This window comes from Aureococcus anophagefferens, assembly GCF_000186865.1.
Source record: "Aureococcus anophagefferens unplaced genomic scaffold AURANscaffold_1, whole genome shotgun sequence".
In the NCBI taxonomy this organism is placed as follows: domain Eukaryota; class Pelagophyceae; order Pelagomonadales; family Pelagomonadaceae; genus Aureococcus; species Aureococcus anophagefferens.
In genome coordinates this window covers 1,810,983-1,827,826 of record NW_008705561.1, presented here as the reverse complement: position 1 = coordinate 1,827,826, position 16,844 = coordinate 1,810,983, and the positions used below count along the sequence as shown (strand labels likewise).

The 16,844-nt window shown below is 71.2% G+C and overlaps 2 protein-coding genes across 2 annotated transcripts; both read right to left on the bottom strand.

Annotated features, from left to right (window-relative positions):
• Nucleotides 1-858: 858 nt before the first annotated feature.
• On the bottom strand, nt 859-1,827 carry AURANDRAFT_12062 (hypothetical protein; the record flags this gene model as incomplete). Its single annotated transcript, XM_009033915.1, has 1 exon — nt 859-1,827. A coding segment is annotated over one exon (969 nt), but the record flags the coding sequence as incomplete, so codon positions are not given.
• Nucleotides 1,828-2,875: 1,048 nt separating this feature from the next.
• AURANDRAFT_4386 (hypothetical protein) lies at nt 2,876-3,532 on the bottom strand (the record flags this gene model as incomplete). The annotated part of the gene is made up of 1 exon (XM_009033850.1): nt 2,876-3,532. A coding segment is annotated over one exon (657 nt), but the record flags the coding sequence as incomplete, so codon positions are not given.
• Nucleotides 3,533-16,844: the final 13,312 nt, after the last annotated feature.

Genomic DNA, 16,844 nt, shown 5'->3' with positions numbered 1-16,844 from the left:
CGTGGCCCATCTCGTTGCGCAGGTCGTAGTTCGCGCCGGCGGCGAGGAGCGCGCGGACGGCGTCGCCGCGGCCGCGGACGCAGCCGTGGATGAGCGGCGTGAAGCCGCGGTTGTCGCACTTGTCGACGTCGGCGCCGGCGTCGAGGAGGAGCCGGAGTTCGGCGAGGCGGTTGGCGTCGTCGCCGTAGGTGACGACGTAGTTGAGGGCCGTGAAGCCCGAGTTGTCCGGGACGTCGACGCTCGCGCCGTTCTCGAGGAGCGCCGCGAGGCACGCGGCCTGGCGCGTCAGCGCGGCCCAGCAGAGCAGGCCCCGCCCCGCGGGCGTCGTCTGCCGCGCGTCGGCGTCGGCGCCGCCGGCGAGGTAGTCCTCGAGCGTCGCGACGTCGCCGGCGCGCACGGCCGTGACGACGTCCTCGGGCAGCCCCGGCGCCGGCGCGTCCTCGCCCGCCGGCGCCTTGGCCGGCGCCGCGGCCGCGGGCGCGACGTTCTCGTCGTTCCCGGGCGCTGCGTCCGCCGCCGGCGCGGCGGCCGCCTCCTTGTCGTTGTCCGCAAACTCGGCGCCCATTCTTCTGGACTCACGATTAATAGCGGTTGTTGAAGCTCTCCCAAAAAAGGGAGGCGTCGACCGGTGCTCGCGCCGACCGCGGCTAGGCTTTTTTACCCGAGGAGGCTCGCGGCGAGGGCGCGGTCCGCGGCCATGACGCTCTCGTCGCGGATCGTGGGCGCGGACTCGGAGCGGCGGCCCTTGGTGGCGGGCTCCGGCGCGTTCTTGCACTCGTCGGTGACCTTCTTGAAGGCCGAGAGGAGCGCGCGCTTCGTGTCGCGGTCGTGGGGGCGGACGAGGTCGACGCGGTCCCGGTTGAGCGCCACGCCCCAGCCCGGCGCGCGCGGGAGCGCGACGTAGCCGTCCGCGGGCGGCGGCTCGCCCGCGAGGAGGTCGCCCCAGAAGGGCGCGGGTGCCCCGGACTCGCCGAGGGCGCACTCGGCGACGTGGACGTCGGGCAGCGCCATGGCGAGGCCGTAGGCGTAGACGCCGCCGCCGGACGGCGCGACGGCGACGCCGCGCGCGCGCGCGAGCGCGGCGATCTTGAGGAACTCCGAGGCCCCGCCGCAGCGGCAGACGTCGGGCGCGAGCACGCCGACGCCCTGGTCCGCGAGCGCGTCGAAGCCCCAGCGCGTCGCCTCGCGGCTTCCCGCGCCGTGGACCGCGCCGAGGCGCTCGAGCTTGCGGCTCAGCGCGCGCCGCGCCGCGGGCTCGTCGGGCGGGACGCAGTCCTCGAACCAGGCGACGCCGTCGGCCTCGCAGCGCTTCGCGAGCGCGGCCGCGTAGGCCGCGTCGAAGCGGCCGCCGCCGGCGACGACGAGCGGGAAGTCGGGGCCCACGGAGCGGCGCCACGCGTGGACGGCCTCCGCGTTCTCCCGCAGGCCCGCGTCGCCGGCCTCCGGGCCCCGGGGCAACGCGACCTTGGCGCCCTTGAAGCCGAGGCGCCGCGCGAGCTCCGGCCGCGCCGTCGCCGCGATGAGCGGCACGCGCGCCGTCGTCATGCCGCCTAACAGCACGTGGCAGGGCTCGCCCGTGATCTTGCCCAGCAGGTCCCAGAGCGCGAGGTCGACGGCGGAGAGGGCGTGGAGCCCCAGGCCCCGGCGGCCCTGCGCCGTCTGGCCGCGCCAGCACCGGTCCCAGACGTGCGCGATGTTCCTCGCGGACTGGCCCTCGACGAATTTGGCGAGGTGCTCCTCGACGACGACGCAGACCGCCTCGCCGCCGACGGTGCAGCCCACGCCCACGAGGCCGTCGTCCTGCTCGACCTCGACGACGACGGCGCCGGCGGGGCAGCGGGGCGCCGCCGTCGGCGGGCCGGCGTGCCAGGGGTTGGCGCCGCCCTCGGGTGGCGGCTTGGGCCGCAGTACGAAGGCGCGCACCTCCTTGATCTTCGGCTCGTCCGCCGCCGGCACGACCGGCTCCTGCAAGCCCTGGAACAGCGCGCACATCGCCGCTGCGGAGAGAGCACGCAGCGGAGGGCCAGCGCCTTGCCTCGTTTTTTGTGAAACTCCTTGGTTGAAGAAGTGATACCAAGTGCAATGCTAAACATTTTTTTGCCACAGCATCGCATGAGGCGCAAGGACAAGCATCGCGTCCTCCCAGCTTTGCAAGCTCGCGCCGTCAAGGCAGTAGCGCAGCTCGGATTCTCACGCCGCTGCTAGCACAACCGCTGCGACACAGATGGCCGAGCTCGAAAGCTGGGAGGATGCGGACGACGAGGACGACTGGGCGGTGACGGCGCTGCCGGCGGACCACGGCGCGCCGGCTCCCCCCGCGGCGCCCGTCGCCGACGGCGGCGACGACGAGTGGCTGACGAAGGCGAAGGCTCCCGCGCCCGCGCCCGCGCCCGCGCCGAAGAAGCCGCCGGCGGACGACCGGCCGCTGATCCTCGTGAACTTCACCGCGCTCTCCGACGGCGCGATCCACAACCGGAACGACCCGCACGCGTGCAACGACCCCGAGGCCAAGTCCGCGCTCGCGAAGAAGATCGCGGCGGACTACGCGCGCTACGCCGGCGACGGCGACCTCGTCGCGCGGGGCGTCGTCCGCGCGTCGGGGACGTCGTGCTGGCGCGCCGCGCTCGCGGAGCTCCGGGCCGCGCAGCCCGGCCAGTTCTGGGCGCCCGTGTTTCCCCCGACGTAACTATAAGGGGGCGAACGAATCTCGGGGGGAGCGGGGATATGCGCGGCTCCGCGGGCAAAAGGGGAGGGACGCCTACTTGGCGTTCGTGGCCGCGGCGACGAGGTCCGCGGAGAGGAAGGCGACGGCGATGGTCGTGTCGTCGATGACCTGCTCGTTCTTCATCCACCGCGCGTTCGACTCCTCGACGAGCGCCTCGACGCAGGCCTTGGGGCTGCCCGTCTCCATGGCGACCTTGGCGACCATGGCGACGACCTCGTCGTCCGTGAGGAACTCCCAGAGCCCGTCCGTGGCGGAGACGAGGAAGCGGTCCTCGTGGGAGACGGGGTGGACGAAGAACTCGGGCTCCGTGGACACGCCCGCGGCGTGGGCGACGACGTCGCCCACCGAGCGGCTCATGGCGAGCCCCGGCACGTCCATGTGCCCCAGCCAGACGCGCGGCGGGCCGTCGACGCCGTCGTCGTACTCGACGGCGAAGACGCGGCCGCCCGCGCCGAGGATGCGCGCCTTCTCGGCCGGCGCGTCGGGCTTGTGGTCTATGGACACGGGCCGCGCGACGATGGCGCCGTCGACCTCGACGCCGAGCGTCACGCGCGAGTCGCCGACGTTCGACACGAGCAGCGCGCCGCCGCGCAACGCCGCGAAGACGTAGGTCGACCCGGAGAACTCCGTGTCCACGGCCTTGTTCCCGATGAGCTCGCGCTCGAGCTTGAGCAGCACGTCGCGCGACGCGCGCTTCATGCCCTCGACGTCGCCGGGCCACGCCGCGTGCGCGAAGACCTCGTCGAGGTACTTCTCCTTGTAGTAGCCACTCACGAGGTCGCCGGCCTCGCCGTGGCCGTCCAAAACGAGGATCGCCTGCGTCGCCGTCGCCGGGTCCTCGGCCATGGCCAGCGCGTCCTGGTTCTTCTTCCGCGGGTTGTACGGCGCGTAGCCCTTCTTGCTCAGCCCGAAGAGCCGGCTGATGTGGCTCCCCGCCTCGCCCTCGCGGATCTGGATGCTCTGCCGCCGCGCCTTGCCGCCGCCGGAGATGTCCATGTTCTCCACGCCCTCGATGAACTTGCTGTCGCTCTGCACGCTCAGCCGCCGCCGCTGCTTCGACAGCGCCGCCGCGTCGTTGTTCGCCGCCATGAGGACGAGCGGCGCGCCTGCGCGGGAGGGGGTGGTTTTGGGATGTGCGCGCGCGGGCGTTCTTCTCTTCCCGTCGGTTCCCAAGGACGCCGGCGCGGACCGCCGACGAAGTGGGCCCGGGACTCGTCCCTCGCCGCGAACGCGCCGCCGAGCAAGACCGCCGCAGGCCGCACGCCCAGCAGGAACCTCGCGCAAATGGTGTGACGCGAGAACCGACGTGCCCGGTCTGGCGGCCGAGGCGCGCGGGAGGATTGGGCGTCTTCGGGACAAGGCGCGAGGCGCTCCCGAGTTGTGGACGGCCGAGCCCCGGCTGTGGCGGAGCGGCGCGCGGCTCGCCCGCGCCTCGATCGCGATCCGCTGCCCTTCCACTCAGTGCAAGCGTATGTACATCAGCGTGGAAAGCTACGCGACGTAGTCGCCGTGAGATAGAGGACGCCGTGAGAGCTTTGTCGCAACGGTCCACGCGTGCGCGCACCGATTTCGCACCGAAAAACGAGCCGGGGGCCGAGCCGCAGCGCTCTCCGCGCGAAATCCAATCCCAAGCGCTCGCCGCCGCGCGCCGGCGGCTCGCCGCCCCCCGGGGCGCCCCGCACGCGGCTCACGGCGCCGCCCCGCCCGCAGGCCCCGCCTCGCACCATGTTCAAGTCCGTCCTCGTCGCCACCCTGCTCGCGTGCTCGTCGGCGCTCGCGCCGACGCAGGCGAAGCGGACCGTGTCCGCGCCCAAGATCTCGGCGCCCAAGCCCGTCTCCTTCGCCGCCGCCGCCGCGGCCTTCACGCCCTTCGCCGCGCTCGCCGGCGGCCAGTCCGAGGGCACGGGCCTCGTGCTCGGCATCGACGACGGCCGCGAGACGACGGTGCTGACGCTCGTCTTCGGCTCGTTCTTCTGGCTCTACTACAACTGGGCCAAGGACCAGCCCGACTCCGACTCGGACTTCTTCGCCGAGTACGACGAGCGCCGCAAGTAGGCGGCCCCGCGGGCCCGCGCGCGCGACCCCCCTCCGTCGTCCCGCGGAGCGCGCTAGATATCCTCCTGGGAGTCCTCTCTGTCGTCCGGGAGCAGTGTGCCGGGCGCTTCCCTCACTGACCGCGGTAGTCCGCGCGCCGTCTAGCCGCGCGCGACCGCCCTCTGGGAGTCCCCGGACGGGGCGAGCGCCGGCGAACAAGTCGCCGTGTGCCGAGCTCCCTCGGTCGTCCGGGAGCAGTGTGCCGGGGACTCCCTTACCGACAGCACAGTTGTAGCCCGCCTAGCCGCGCGCCATCACCAGCAGCAGCGCGAGCAGCGCCGCGGCCGTCGAGGCCGCGGCGCGCGCGGCGCCGTCGTCCTCGCACTCGGGCACGGTCGGTCGGTAGTCCGTCTTCGCCGGGCAAGTGATGGGGTGCTCGGGCACCTCGTGGAGAATGCCGCAGGAGCCGTTGACGAGGAGGTAGGCGCCCGGCGTGTAGAGGCCGTTTTCGACGGAGCACGCGAACTCGAAGGACGTCGCGCTCTCGGGCGTCGTCGCGACCTCGATGTCGTCGATGACGAGGAGGTAGGCGTTCGTGCCCGGCGCGCGCGCAAAGTGCCAGGACGCGGCCTCGTAGCAGCCCGCGCCGGAGATGTAGCCCGACGCGACGCCGTCGGCCTGCGCCGCGAGCGCGTCCTCGTCGAGGTCGTAGTAGACGACGTCCTGGACGCAGCCGTGCGTGTTCGCCCAGGGCGGGAAGTAGCCCAAGCTCGGCGAGCCCGGGTAGTGCGCGTCGACCTCCTCGGCCGGCGGGAACGCGCCGTCGGCGGTGACCTGCGCAGGCGAATACGTCATGGGTCCATAGGATCAGGAAGGGGCTACGGAGAGGCGCGTACGTAGGGACCCCTGCGCCGACACTGGTCGTGACGCTGTCCATGAGGTACGACGGCGTCTTCGTGCACGTGCCCTGGTACAGGATCTCGCTGTGGCGCACGAAGACGCCGAGCGCCTCGAGCGCGGAGAAGACCTTGCCCTCCGTGCGGGCCAGGGGCACGGACTGGAAGGACCGCGTGTCGTAGATGTCCAGCGCGGCGAAGTGGGGGCTCCAGATCGCGTAGCCCGCCGTGTCGACGAGGTAGCAGCGCCGCGCCGTCGAGCTGGAATCCGTCGCGACGGCATCGGAGCACGCGCCCTCCGTGAGCTCGTGCATGCGGTCGTGGAAGGCGTCGTAGAAGCGCGCGCCCATGGCGACGGCCTCGACGCGCACGGACGTGCACCTGTGTGGATTCCAACCACTGGTTTGGGGGGTCCCCACCAAACTTCAGAACTCTATCTCGGTCAAATCGACGTCGATTCGGCTGATTTTTGGACGAATCGATTGCTCTCATCGAGTTCTCGAGGCACAACAGAAAGCCTCGCGTCGAAACGGTCGCATATGCGCACATTGAAGTCGGGTTGAAGATTTGATTTCCACACGGACGTGCACGTGCCCGTCGCCGCGCAGACGCCGCTCTCGCAGTCGGAGCCGTCGGCGCACGCGCAGCCGCCGTCGTGGCCCATGGTCGCGGACTCGGCGCAGTCCGGCGCGCCCTCGAAGATCGTCGCGGAGATGGTCACGTAGATGCCCTCGCCCGCGGCCGCCGTGTAGGGCGTCGAGATCGCGAGCGCGTCCTTGTTCGCCACCGCCGCGTAGTACCAGGGCCGCACCGTCGGGTCGAAGCCGCGGTAGAGCTGGTAGCCCGGGTAGAAGCGGAAGCTGCCGCTCGCCGTGCCGATGCCCGTGATGGCGAAGGAGCCGTAGTCGCCGGACATGTCGCGCGCGAGCCACGGCTCCTCGATGGCCAAGGTCAATTCGACGTCCGCGAAGGCCCGCTCGTGCATGAACGACCCCGAGTCGCAGTCGCGCCAGCCCACGGTCGCGTCGCGGTCCTCGTTGAGGTCGCCGTGCGCCGTCGGTAGGAGCAGGTCGTCTAAATCGAGCTGCGTGAACTCGTCCGGCGCGCAGAGCGACCGCTCCGCGAGCGTCACGACGGAGTGCGCGCCCGTGACCCAGATGCCGTTGTAGGAGATGCCCCCGAAGACGCCGTCCTTCTGGACGTCCAGATCGAGAAAGGCCTGGGCGAGCGTCGCGTCGCCGAGCGCGCCGAGCGTCTCGTAGTCCAGCAACTTGTGGAGGTAGTTCGTCATGTGGTTCGTCACGCCCCAGTGCGCCGGCGGCTCCACGGGCACGCGGTAGTGGACGTCGTCGGGCGTCGCGAGCACGTAGCCGACGACGTACTCGCTGTCCGGCACGGGCGCCCAGAAGTACTCGACCTCGTCCTCGACGACCATGACGCCGTCGAGCACGCCGCCGCGCGGCCGGAGCTGGCGCGTCGTCATCTTCGCCGCGCCGGCCCGCGAGTGGACCATGTCGTCGCGCGCCTGGAGGAACTCGGCCGGGAAGCCGTTGTAGGTCTCGAGCGACTCGATGTCCGGGAAGAGGGGCGACGCGGCGAGGTGCGACGGCGGCGTGAGCCGCGGGTGGATCATGGCCTCGCCCTCGACGTCGACCATGAACGCGTAGGCCGTGCCCCAGATGTCGTTCAGGAGCAGCTTCTCCGTCTGCTCGAGGCTCAGCGAGCTCATGGCGACGCCCAGGAAGGAGCCGTCGTCGAGGTAGACGCTCTCGCAGAGGCTCGCGATGAGGCCGCTGCCCGTGAGGTCGATGTAGGACGACGTCCACTCCTGGCCCTCGTCCTCGGACTTTTGCCGCAGGTAGTCGAGCCACTCGGCGAGGAGCGCGAAGGTGTTGACGTCGTGCGCCGCGTCGTCGTAGCTCTGGTGGAAGCCGCCGCCGGCCATGGCGACGCACGAGAGCGGGTTCCGCTTCTCGTCGTCCTTGACGCTGTAGGTGATCGTGTTGATGCCCTCGTCGTCGAGGAGCTCCGCGGCGTAGGTCGCCGCGTGGCTGTACTCGTACTCGTAGTCCTGCTTGTCGCAGGGGATCCAGCAGGTGTAGCAGCAGTTGTCGCCGCACGGGCAGCAGTCCCAGTAGCCGCAGGCAGCCTTGCGCGCGGTGCCCGACGTCGATCCCATGGCGTCGTAGTCGTCGCCGTCGCCGATGTAGATGATGTACTCCTGGCAGCCGCCCCGGAAGGATCGGTACTTGTCCAGCAGGCTCCTAGCGAGGGCCATGGCGTCCTCGACGCACGTGCCGCCGTCGGTCTTGATGCCGTCGATCTTCCCGCCGAGGTCCACGCGGACCGACGTCGTCGCGGGGAACATGGCGTCGTCGACGCAGCCGAGCTCCGTCGGCTGGCGCCACTCCCACTGGTTCCAGTAGCCCCAGTAGCCCTGCTTGGCCTCGACGACGCCGACGTAGTCCTCGACCGTGAGCGTGAGCAGGAGCGACTTCGCGATGCGCTTCGCGCGGTCCAGCCGCCGCCCCTCGTCCATGGAGTAGGACGCGTCGATGACGATGACCACGTCCTTGGGCCCGCCCGTGGGCGCGAGGTACCAGGGCCGGAGCCGCGGGTCGTAGTCCATGGGCATGCCCGCGGCGTTCGTCGGGCGCGCGGAGCCCGGGAACTGGCGGATGACGCCGTCGGGCGCGCCGAAGACGATGTAGTGCCACTGCTCCTGGTGCGCCCACTTGGCCTCGAGCCAGGCCTCCAGGGTCGCGTCCTGGGTCCAGGCGATGGTCCGCTTCGCGTCGAGGGTCCGGAGCTCCTCGTCGGGCATCTTCGCGCACCACTTCGAGGGCGACACCTTCTGCTTGTAGCGGTTGCTGTACTCGATGTCGGGGGGCAGCGCGAGGTCCACGTCGTAGTAGCACGTCGACGCGCAGCCCGCGCCGCCCGTGCCGTCGGGCTCGCACGCGCCCTTGCAGGGCTTGAGGTCGTCGCCGACCGCGGCGTCGTCGCGGCGGCCGTAGGCGGCCTTGAGCTCGGCCTTGAAGTCCGTGACGACGTCCTCGACGAAGGTCTTGGCCTCGTAGAGGCGGTCCGCGAGCTTCTCGGCCTCGGCCGTGCCGTTGTAGGACGTGTAGGTGTAGTTCGCGGCGTCGTAGACGGCCTGGATCTCGTCGCGGAGCAGGACGTCGCGCGACGCGTTCTTGAGCTCGTCGCCGACGGCCGCGGCCCAGCGCAGGACCTGGGCCGTCGTCACGCTCGCGCCCGCGGGCGCCGGCGCGGCGAGCGCGGCGAGCGCGGCGAGCGCGACGCGCGCGGGGCCGCGGCGGCGGCGGCGCCGCGGCGCGCCGCCGGCGCCCGCGGCGAGCAGCGCGGCGGCCGCGGCGGCGAGCGCCGCGGCGGCGAGCGCCGGCCGCGCGGCCGACGCGCCGCTCTTGAGCTTGGGCATGAAGCGCCAGTCCGGGGCCGTGCAGGCGCCGTCGTAGAGCCGGAGGCACGACGCGCCGTCGTCGTTCGCGTCGTCGACGACGTCCGCGTGGAGCATGCCGCAGAAGTCGTCGCCCGAGTCGAAGTAGTCGGCCATCGTCGCGCCCTTGAAGCGCGCGCCCGCGCAGTTGGCGTAGATGGCGTCGCAGTAGGACGCGCAGACGGACAGGCGGTTCGACTCGAGGTCGTAGAACTCCATCTGGTTCCCGTGGCAGGGCCAGCAGACGAGGTAGTTGAGGAGCTGCTGGCACTCGAGCGACTCGCCCTGGACGTGTAAGTCCTCGAGGCCCGCGACGAGGCTCGCCTCCTCGGAGGCGCCGCAGCAGCTCATGGGCCGGTGCCACGTGCAGTTCGTCAGGCCCCACTCGGGCCGCGGCGCGCGGTTGTTGAAGTAGGGGCAGTGCTGGACCTCCTCGGCGCGCGCGCCGGCGCCGAGCAGCAGGAGCGCGGCGACGCCGCCGCGGCCGCCGAGCGCCGCGGCGGCGGCGGCGGCGGCGGCGAGCCGCGGCCGCGCGGCGGCGGCGGCGCTCCGGGCCGGGGGCGGCGCGTCGTCCCCGCCGCCGAGGCGCCGGCGCGCGTCCCCGGCGCCCGCGGCCGCGTCCCCGTCGCCGAGGCGCGCGTCCCCGGCGCGTTCCGCCGCGTCCCCGTCGCCGAGGCGCCGGCGGGCGCTGTAGAGCCAGGGGATGTCCCAGGGGTCGCTGAACACGCCGAAACAGGGGCCGCCGGTCGAGTAGGAGCCGTCGTTGTAGACCTCGAAGTTGTTCGCCTCGCAGAATTCCGTGCCGTCGGAGAACGCGTCGCTCAGCAGGACGCCGTTGTAGAAGGCGCCGGCGCAGTGGTAGTGCACGCGGTCGCACATGCTCTTGCAGACCGTGACGGCCTTGTGGCCCGACGCCAGCGCGCCGCTCGAGGAGGAGGCGCTCGCGGACGCGTCGTACCAGTCCGACTGGTCGTAGGCGCAAAAGTGGCACATGAGCGCCGTCACGATCTGCGTGCAGACGGAGCCCACGCCGGCGTCGAGCATGAGGTTCGCGCTCCCGAGCTCGGAGAAGGCCGCCGTGACGTCCGCCTGGCGGCAGCAGCTGTTCTTCCGGTGGTTCGTGCAGTTCTGCAGGTTCCACTGCGGCTCGGAGACGCGGCCGTCGCTGAACATGGGGCAGGACCGGCCCGTGTTGTCCCAGGCGTAGAGCTGCCGGTCCGCCGCCGCGGGGGCCGCCGCCCGCGGGGGCGCGTTGACGTAGGCGAGGTAGGCCGCGGCCGCCGGCGAGTCGGCGGGCGGGCAGCCCGCGCCGGACACGCCCGCCTGGGCGCGCGACGGATCCGCCAGGCACTCGGCGAGGAGCGGGGGTCCCGCGTGGGCCGGCGCCTCCTTCTGGGCGCGTACGGCGACCATGCCGACGATTACGAACACGCGCACGACCATCGTTAATGCTCTCGAGCAGTAAAACCTCAATCAAAAGAGCATTGTGCGTTGGATAAGGAGTGCTCTAAAAGCGCTGGGCTGCTCTGTTCGACGCCGACGCATCGTTCGTGCCCCACCGCCCTCCGTCGACGATGATGCGCCGCGCGCTGCTGGTCGTTCTCGTCCCCGCCCTGGTCGCGGCCGGGAACGGCGGGTCGACGGCGGATTTTGCCGTCTCCTTGATCATGGCCTGCGTGTTCATCCCGCTCTTCGTCCTCATCGACGTCGTCCTCCACGCCGTCGCCTGGCAGAACGGCGGGTCGGCGCGGCCGGGCCCCGCCATCTGCCACGCCTGCGCGGAGGTCTGCGCCGTCGTCGGCTTCGCCATCGTGCTCATGGCCGGCAGCAGCAAGTCCTTCGTCTACGTCGGCAAGTGGGACTCGGGCGCCGCGGCGTCCGCGACGGCGCAATTGCCGGCCTACATGGCCGGGGGCTACGACGCGGCCGCGGACCACAAATACACGAACAGCATGATCGGCTTCGGGAGCTTCGAGGTGCTCTGCATCGGGACGGGGAACGACAAGAAGTTCGGGTGCGCGGTCGACCACGTCTTCTCGGCCGTCGTGCCGCCCGAGCCGCCGACGCGCTTCGACGACTACACGGCGGCGATGCAGCACACGCCCCTGACCAATATCTGCGGCGCCTCGAGCGACGCCAAGCACGCGGACTCGCGCAACAGCTACGGCCTCAAGAACACGCCCCACCTCTACGGCTGGTGGAACAGCCCCATGAACCGCGCGCAGGCCCGGCTGCTCAAGGCGCTCTGCGGCGGCCGCTTCCGGGGCTCGAAGAACATGCTCATCTGCGTCGGCTTCGTCATGCTCGCGCACTGGGCGCTCATCTTCCTCGTCGGCCGCGGCGTCGCCTCGGGCGAGCTCAGCTGCAACCTGGCCTACGGCGTCGCCGTCTACTGCGCCGCGGGCGGCGTCGGCGCCGTCCTGTCCTACGGGAACTGGGCCAACTTCAAGGACGTCGTCGAGGAGGCGTACCCCTTCCGGTCCGTCGACTTTGGCTACGCGCACGCCATGCTCGTCGCCGGGGCGGCGTTCCTCTTCCTCGCCGCGGTCTTCGCGGTCCTGCTCGCGGAGACCGCGCGCCAGGCGGACGCGCGGAGCGCCGGCGGCTTCGCGAGCGTGCCGAGCCGCACGGTCGCGCCGACGCCGGCGCGGGCGCCCCAGCAGGAGATGGTCCCGCCGCCCAAGTTCGAGCAGCAGCCCGTCCAGCCCGTCGCCATGGTCGTCGGCATCGCGCAGCCGCAGGGCCAGGTGCTCCTCGGCGCGCCCGTCATGGCCCAGGGCCAGGTCCTCACGGGCAGCGTCGTGTCCGTGTCCGCCGAGCAATACGGCGAAGGCGCGCAGGGGGAGAACCGCCCCGGCGTCTTCGCTCGCCGCTAGGGAGGAGGGGGCCGAAGCGGAGTAGACCAGGGGCACCGTCGTGTCCGGAATGGAATCCGCGCGCAAGCCCCTGGTGTCGGCGGGTTTAGACGCGCCAACCGGGTCGGGAGGGGGCGTGGAGGGGGGACCGGGGGGGGGGGCGGACAGTAGGTGGTGCCGGCGCGGGCCGCGGGGGCGGCCCTAGAGTAAATTCTGGATGGCGTCGGAGAGCGCCGTGGACACGTGGGGCACGGCCGTGCGCACGGTGAGGCGGAAGGCCGCGGCGGCCTCGTTCATCTCGAGGCGCACGAGGCAGCCGACGCTGATCTTCTCGCCGCCGGCGTTGAGCGTGCCCGTGCGGAGCGCGGTCGCCCCCGAGAGGATCGTGCCGCCGCCGTCGTCGACGCCCTCGACGACGGCGATCTGCGCGAGGTCGCGGAGCCGCGGCAGCGCCGCGTCCTTCGTCGCCGCGCCGCGCCGCGCCGCGAAGGTGACCATGTGCTCGAGGCCCGGCGCGCCGAGCGTCGCCCAGCGCTGGACGAAGACGTTGGGCGACAGGGGCACGGCCTCGAGGAACTTGGTGAAGAGCGCGGGCAGCGCGAGCCGCAGCTCGTAGGGCACGTTGGCCACGCCGAACTTGACGACGAGCGTCGGCGCGGCGTCGTAGGGCCGCATGCACTCGAGCATGAGCAGCTGCGCGGCGGCCTCGTTCGGCGCGAGCGTCGTGCCGCTCAGCGGGCCGAACTCGTGGCGCAGGCCCGTCGCGCCGACGTCGAGCTCCGTCGCGAGGCCCGCTAAAACCGCGGACGCCTTGTTGGCGACGCGGACGGTGACGCGGCCCTCGGAGCCGCGGTAGTCCTGCTCGACGGCGACGCGGACGTGGTCGTTCTCGAAGAGCAGCCCCTTGGCCGCGCCCGCGCCCGCCTCGGCGCCCACGGCCAGCGCCTCGAACAAGGCCGACGCGTGGACCATGTCGTCCGCGTGGTCCATGGTCACGGGCGCCGCGTGGCCCGTGTCGACCGACAGCGCGGAGACGTCGTCCGCCAAATTCTCGCCGCCGTCGAAGGCCGCGAAGGGGTCCCGCATCGGGTCCGGCAGGTCGGCGCCCGGCGGCGCCGGCGGCGGCGCCGGCGGCGGCGCCGGGTTGAAGGGGTCGTCGGCCGCGTGCGCGGGGCCCGCGACCGTCGGCGTCGTGAAGAGGTCGAGGATCGACTGCACGTCCTGGCCCGGCGGCGGCGGCGGCGGCGGCGCCGCGGCCTTTTGGGAGTCGTCGTCGTCGTCGCCGCCGAGGAGCAACGCGTCGTCGCCTAGCAAATTGTCGCTCGCCATCTCCGCCGTCGCCATCGCCATGCCGCCCGAGCCCGCGGCCGGCGCCGCGTCCGGCGGCGCGCCCTCGAGGTACAAGTGCATGGCCGACATGAACTTCTCGATGTAGAACTCGATGGCCGTCGCCAGCTTCACGGCGTCGCGCGTGCGGAAGAGGAACTCGTGGCGGTCCTTGACGTTGAAGTCCGCGGAGGTGAAGACGGACACCTGGAGGCCCGTCTTGCCGCCGTGGTGGAGGATGGACCACTTGAAGAAGTCCGTGTAGCACCAGAAGAAGCGCTCCACGAGCTCCTCGTTGGACGCCACGGCGCAGACGGACACGCCCGACGCGGACACCTTGAGCGCCGCGCTGTACTCGTTCTTGACGAGCTGCATGGAAGGGTCGACGCGCGGCTTCACGTGGAAGACGAGCTCGTCGTCGGGCACGATGGCCACGTCCTCGTCGATGCAGCGCGTGATGACCTGGAGCCAGGTCTGCATGGACTGCTTGCTGTCCGCGGACAGCGTCCACTCGCGCTCGATCGTGCAGATGTCGAACGAATTCGGCGGCGCCTCGGCCCGGCTGCTCACGGGCCGCACGAACGTCGTCTTGCAGAGGTCGATGATGCGCCGCTCGCGCTCCTCCGGGTGAAACAACGGCGCCTTGGCGAAGTCGGCGTAGTAGCAGAGGAAGTGGCCCATGGCCGTCTCGTACAACACGGCGTAGCGCTTGATCCACGACTTCGCGAGGCCGCCCTTCTTCAAAAGCCAGCCCTGGTGCACGACCACGGAATCCCAGTACTTGTTCGTCTGGTCGTTCAGCGCCCAGCCGTTGGCCTTCTTGCCCTTGATGGACCCCAAGAGGGTCGACTTGCGCTTCGCGACGCCGCCGTGCGCGGTCCCGGAAGACCGGACCAAGGTGCCGTGCTCGTCGACGACGTCCAGATCGCCGCGCGGCCGCTTCGGCGCGTCGATCTCGCCGTGGAGCGTCGTCACCTTGGCCACGGCGCGGCCGTGCGTCGACCGGGGCCGCGGCGGCCGCCCCGCGGCGACCTCGCGCCGGTTCCAGAAGTGCTCGACGGCGTCGCCGAGCTGCAACACGTCCAGGACCACGAAGAACCACTTGTGGGCGGCGCCGCCGGCCTTGTCCGCGAAGGTGATCTCGATGCCGCTGCTGTGCTCGCCCTGGTGCACCTTGTCGTGGACCTCGTAGTCCAGCACGTCGGCCCACGCGTGCTCCAAGACCTGTGTGGAAACCAACCACTGGTTTGGGTGGTCCTGACCAAACTTGAGAATTCTCTAGCTCGGTCAAATCGAAGTCGATTCGGCTGATTCTTGGACGGATCGATTGCTCTCGTCGAGTTCTCGAAGCACGGCGGAAGTGCTCGTGTCAACACATTCGAATACGCGCACATTGAAGTCGGGTTGAAGATTTGATTTGCACACAGTCCAAGACCATCTTCTGGCCCTCGACGTACGCGATGCCCGGCTGCCCGAAGTCGCCCGCGGTCAGCGCGAGCTTCGACTCGACGGCGTTCATGCCGTTGGCGCCGGCCGCCGTCGCGACGCCGCGCTCGTAGGCGTGCATGACCGCGAAGGTGTTGCCGCCCTTGTGGATGTGCTCCAACGCGTGCACGAGGCGCTTCGAGCCGTTCGCGCGCGTCGGCGCGCCCGAGCCCAGGTGCCGCGCGAGGGCGAGGTCGCGCATGAGCGCCAGGGGCGGCAGCTTGCCCTGCTCGCGCGTGCTCAGGTTCGCGCGCTTGCGCTGGAAGGGCTTGGGCTTCGTCGGGCCCGCGTAGACGCCGCAGTAGCCGAACGTGATCGACACCGGCGCGGCGTTCGACGCGCGCGACAGGCCGCGGAGCCGCAGCTTCGCCTCGTTCTCGAGCTCGAGCGAGTTGTGCACCTTGACGACCGCGAAGGTCTCGAGGCCCGCCTCGCGGCCGCCCGTGACCATCTTCACGGACGAGCACGAGTGGTCCCACTCGAGCGACTTGAGGCTCCCGTAGGGGATCAAGCAGAGCGTGCGCTTCTCGCCCGACGCGACGTTCGTCACCTCGCAGAGCTGCACCGTGTCGAACTTCATGACGAGCTCGACGAAGCGGCCCTCGTCGCCGAGCTTCTTCGCGATCGCGGGAGGCCGCGGCGGCGCGCCCGCGAGCGGCTCGGGGACCATGCCGGGGCTCGCCGTGATGAGCAGCGCCTCGTAGCTGTGGTCGAAGTGGCCGATGTTCGCCGCCGCGAGCTTGTCGTCCTTCTGGGCGCTGCTCTGGTTCACCCCCATGATAACTCTCTGGAACTGTTTCTAGGGAGCGAACGGCGAGCCGGCCGTCGTTCTAGGCGCGCGCCGCGATCACGCCCGCTCGATCTGCGCCGAGCTCGCGGCTCGGCCTCGTTCCACGCGCAAGCGCGGTGGCGCTTGCCCTCGACAACGCAAGGTGAGTTGTCCTCGCGCCGCAGCCTGGGCAGACGCCGGCGTCCACAAGCGAGTCGGATGCCGGCCGAGGTTTGCGATGCAGCTCGATTGCCGCAGATTTGCCACTGCGATGGCTTGCAGTACTCGTGTCTGCTGCTAGCCGCCCCCTCTAGCGCTCCCTCTAGCACCCTCTCTCGCATGCGCCCGGAGGCCGTGACCCATCTCGCCATCGCCACCATGAGACTCGACGCCATCACGACGGCCGTCGCCGCCGCGTCGCTGGCCGCCTCGGGCCTGACGGTCCCGGGCCTCCCGGCCCTGCCGCCGGCGCCGCGCACGCCCGAGGACCTGCAGCGCCGGACGACGATCGACGCCGCGCTGCGCCGGGCCTGGACGGGGCTCGACGGGTTCTCGACGGCGACGCCCGAGGAGGACGCGGCGATCGACGCGGTCTCGGGGGAAAACGGCAACACCTACGGCGAGGTGACCTTCGACGGCGCGCGCTGCGTCTTCGACGCGCTGGGCCTCTACGACGCGCCGGCCGGCGCGGTCTTCGCGGACCTGGGCTCGGGCGTCGGCCAGATGGTCGCGCACTGCGCCGTCGAGTGCGCCGTCGCCGGCAGCGTGGAAATCAACCACTGGTTTGGGGGGTCCCCACCAAACTTCAGAACTCTCTAGCTCGGTCACATCGAAGTCGATTCGGCTGATTTTTGGACGAATCGATTGCGCTCGTCAAGTTCTCGAAGCACGGTGAAAGAATCTGGTCCGAACCGTTCGATTACGCGCACATTGAAGTCGGGTTGAAGATTTGATTTCCACACAGGTCGCCGGCAGCGTCGGCGTCGAGCTGTCGCGGTCGCGCCACGACCGCGCCGTCGAGGCGCTCAAGCGCCTGAGCTTCGACGACGACGTCGACGTCGCCGCGCTGAAGAAGGTTGATCTGCGCGAGGGCGACATCCTCGCGGAGCTGCCGCGCCTCGACCGCGTCTCGCACGCCTACTGCGCGTCGCTCCTCTTCGACGACCCCATGCTCGCGAGGCTCGGCGCGGCCCTCGACGCGTCCAACGTCGAGAGCTTCGCGGCGCTGTCGAGCGTGCCGGCGAAGCGCTTCGTCCAGGACGGCGCGCCGCGGCGCGCGCGGATGACCTGGAAC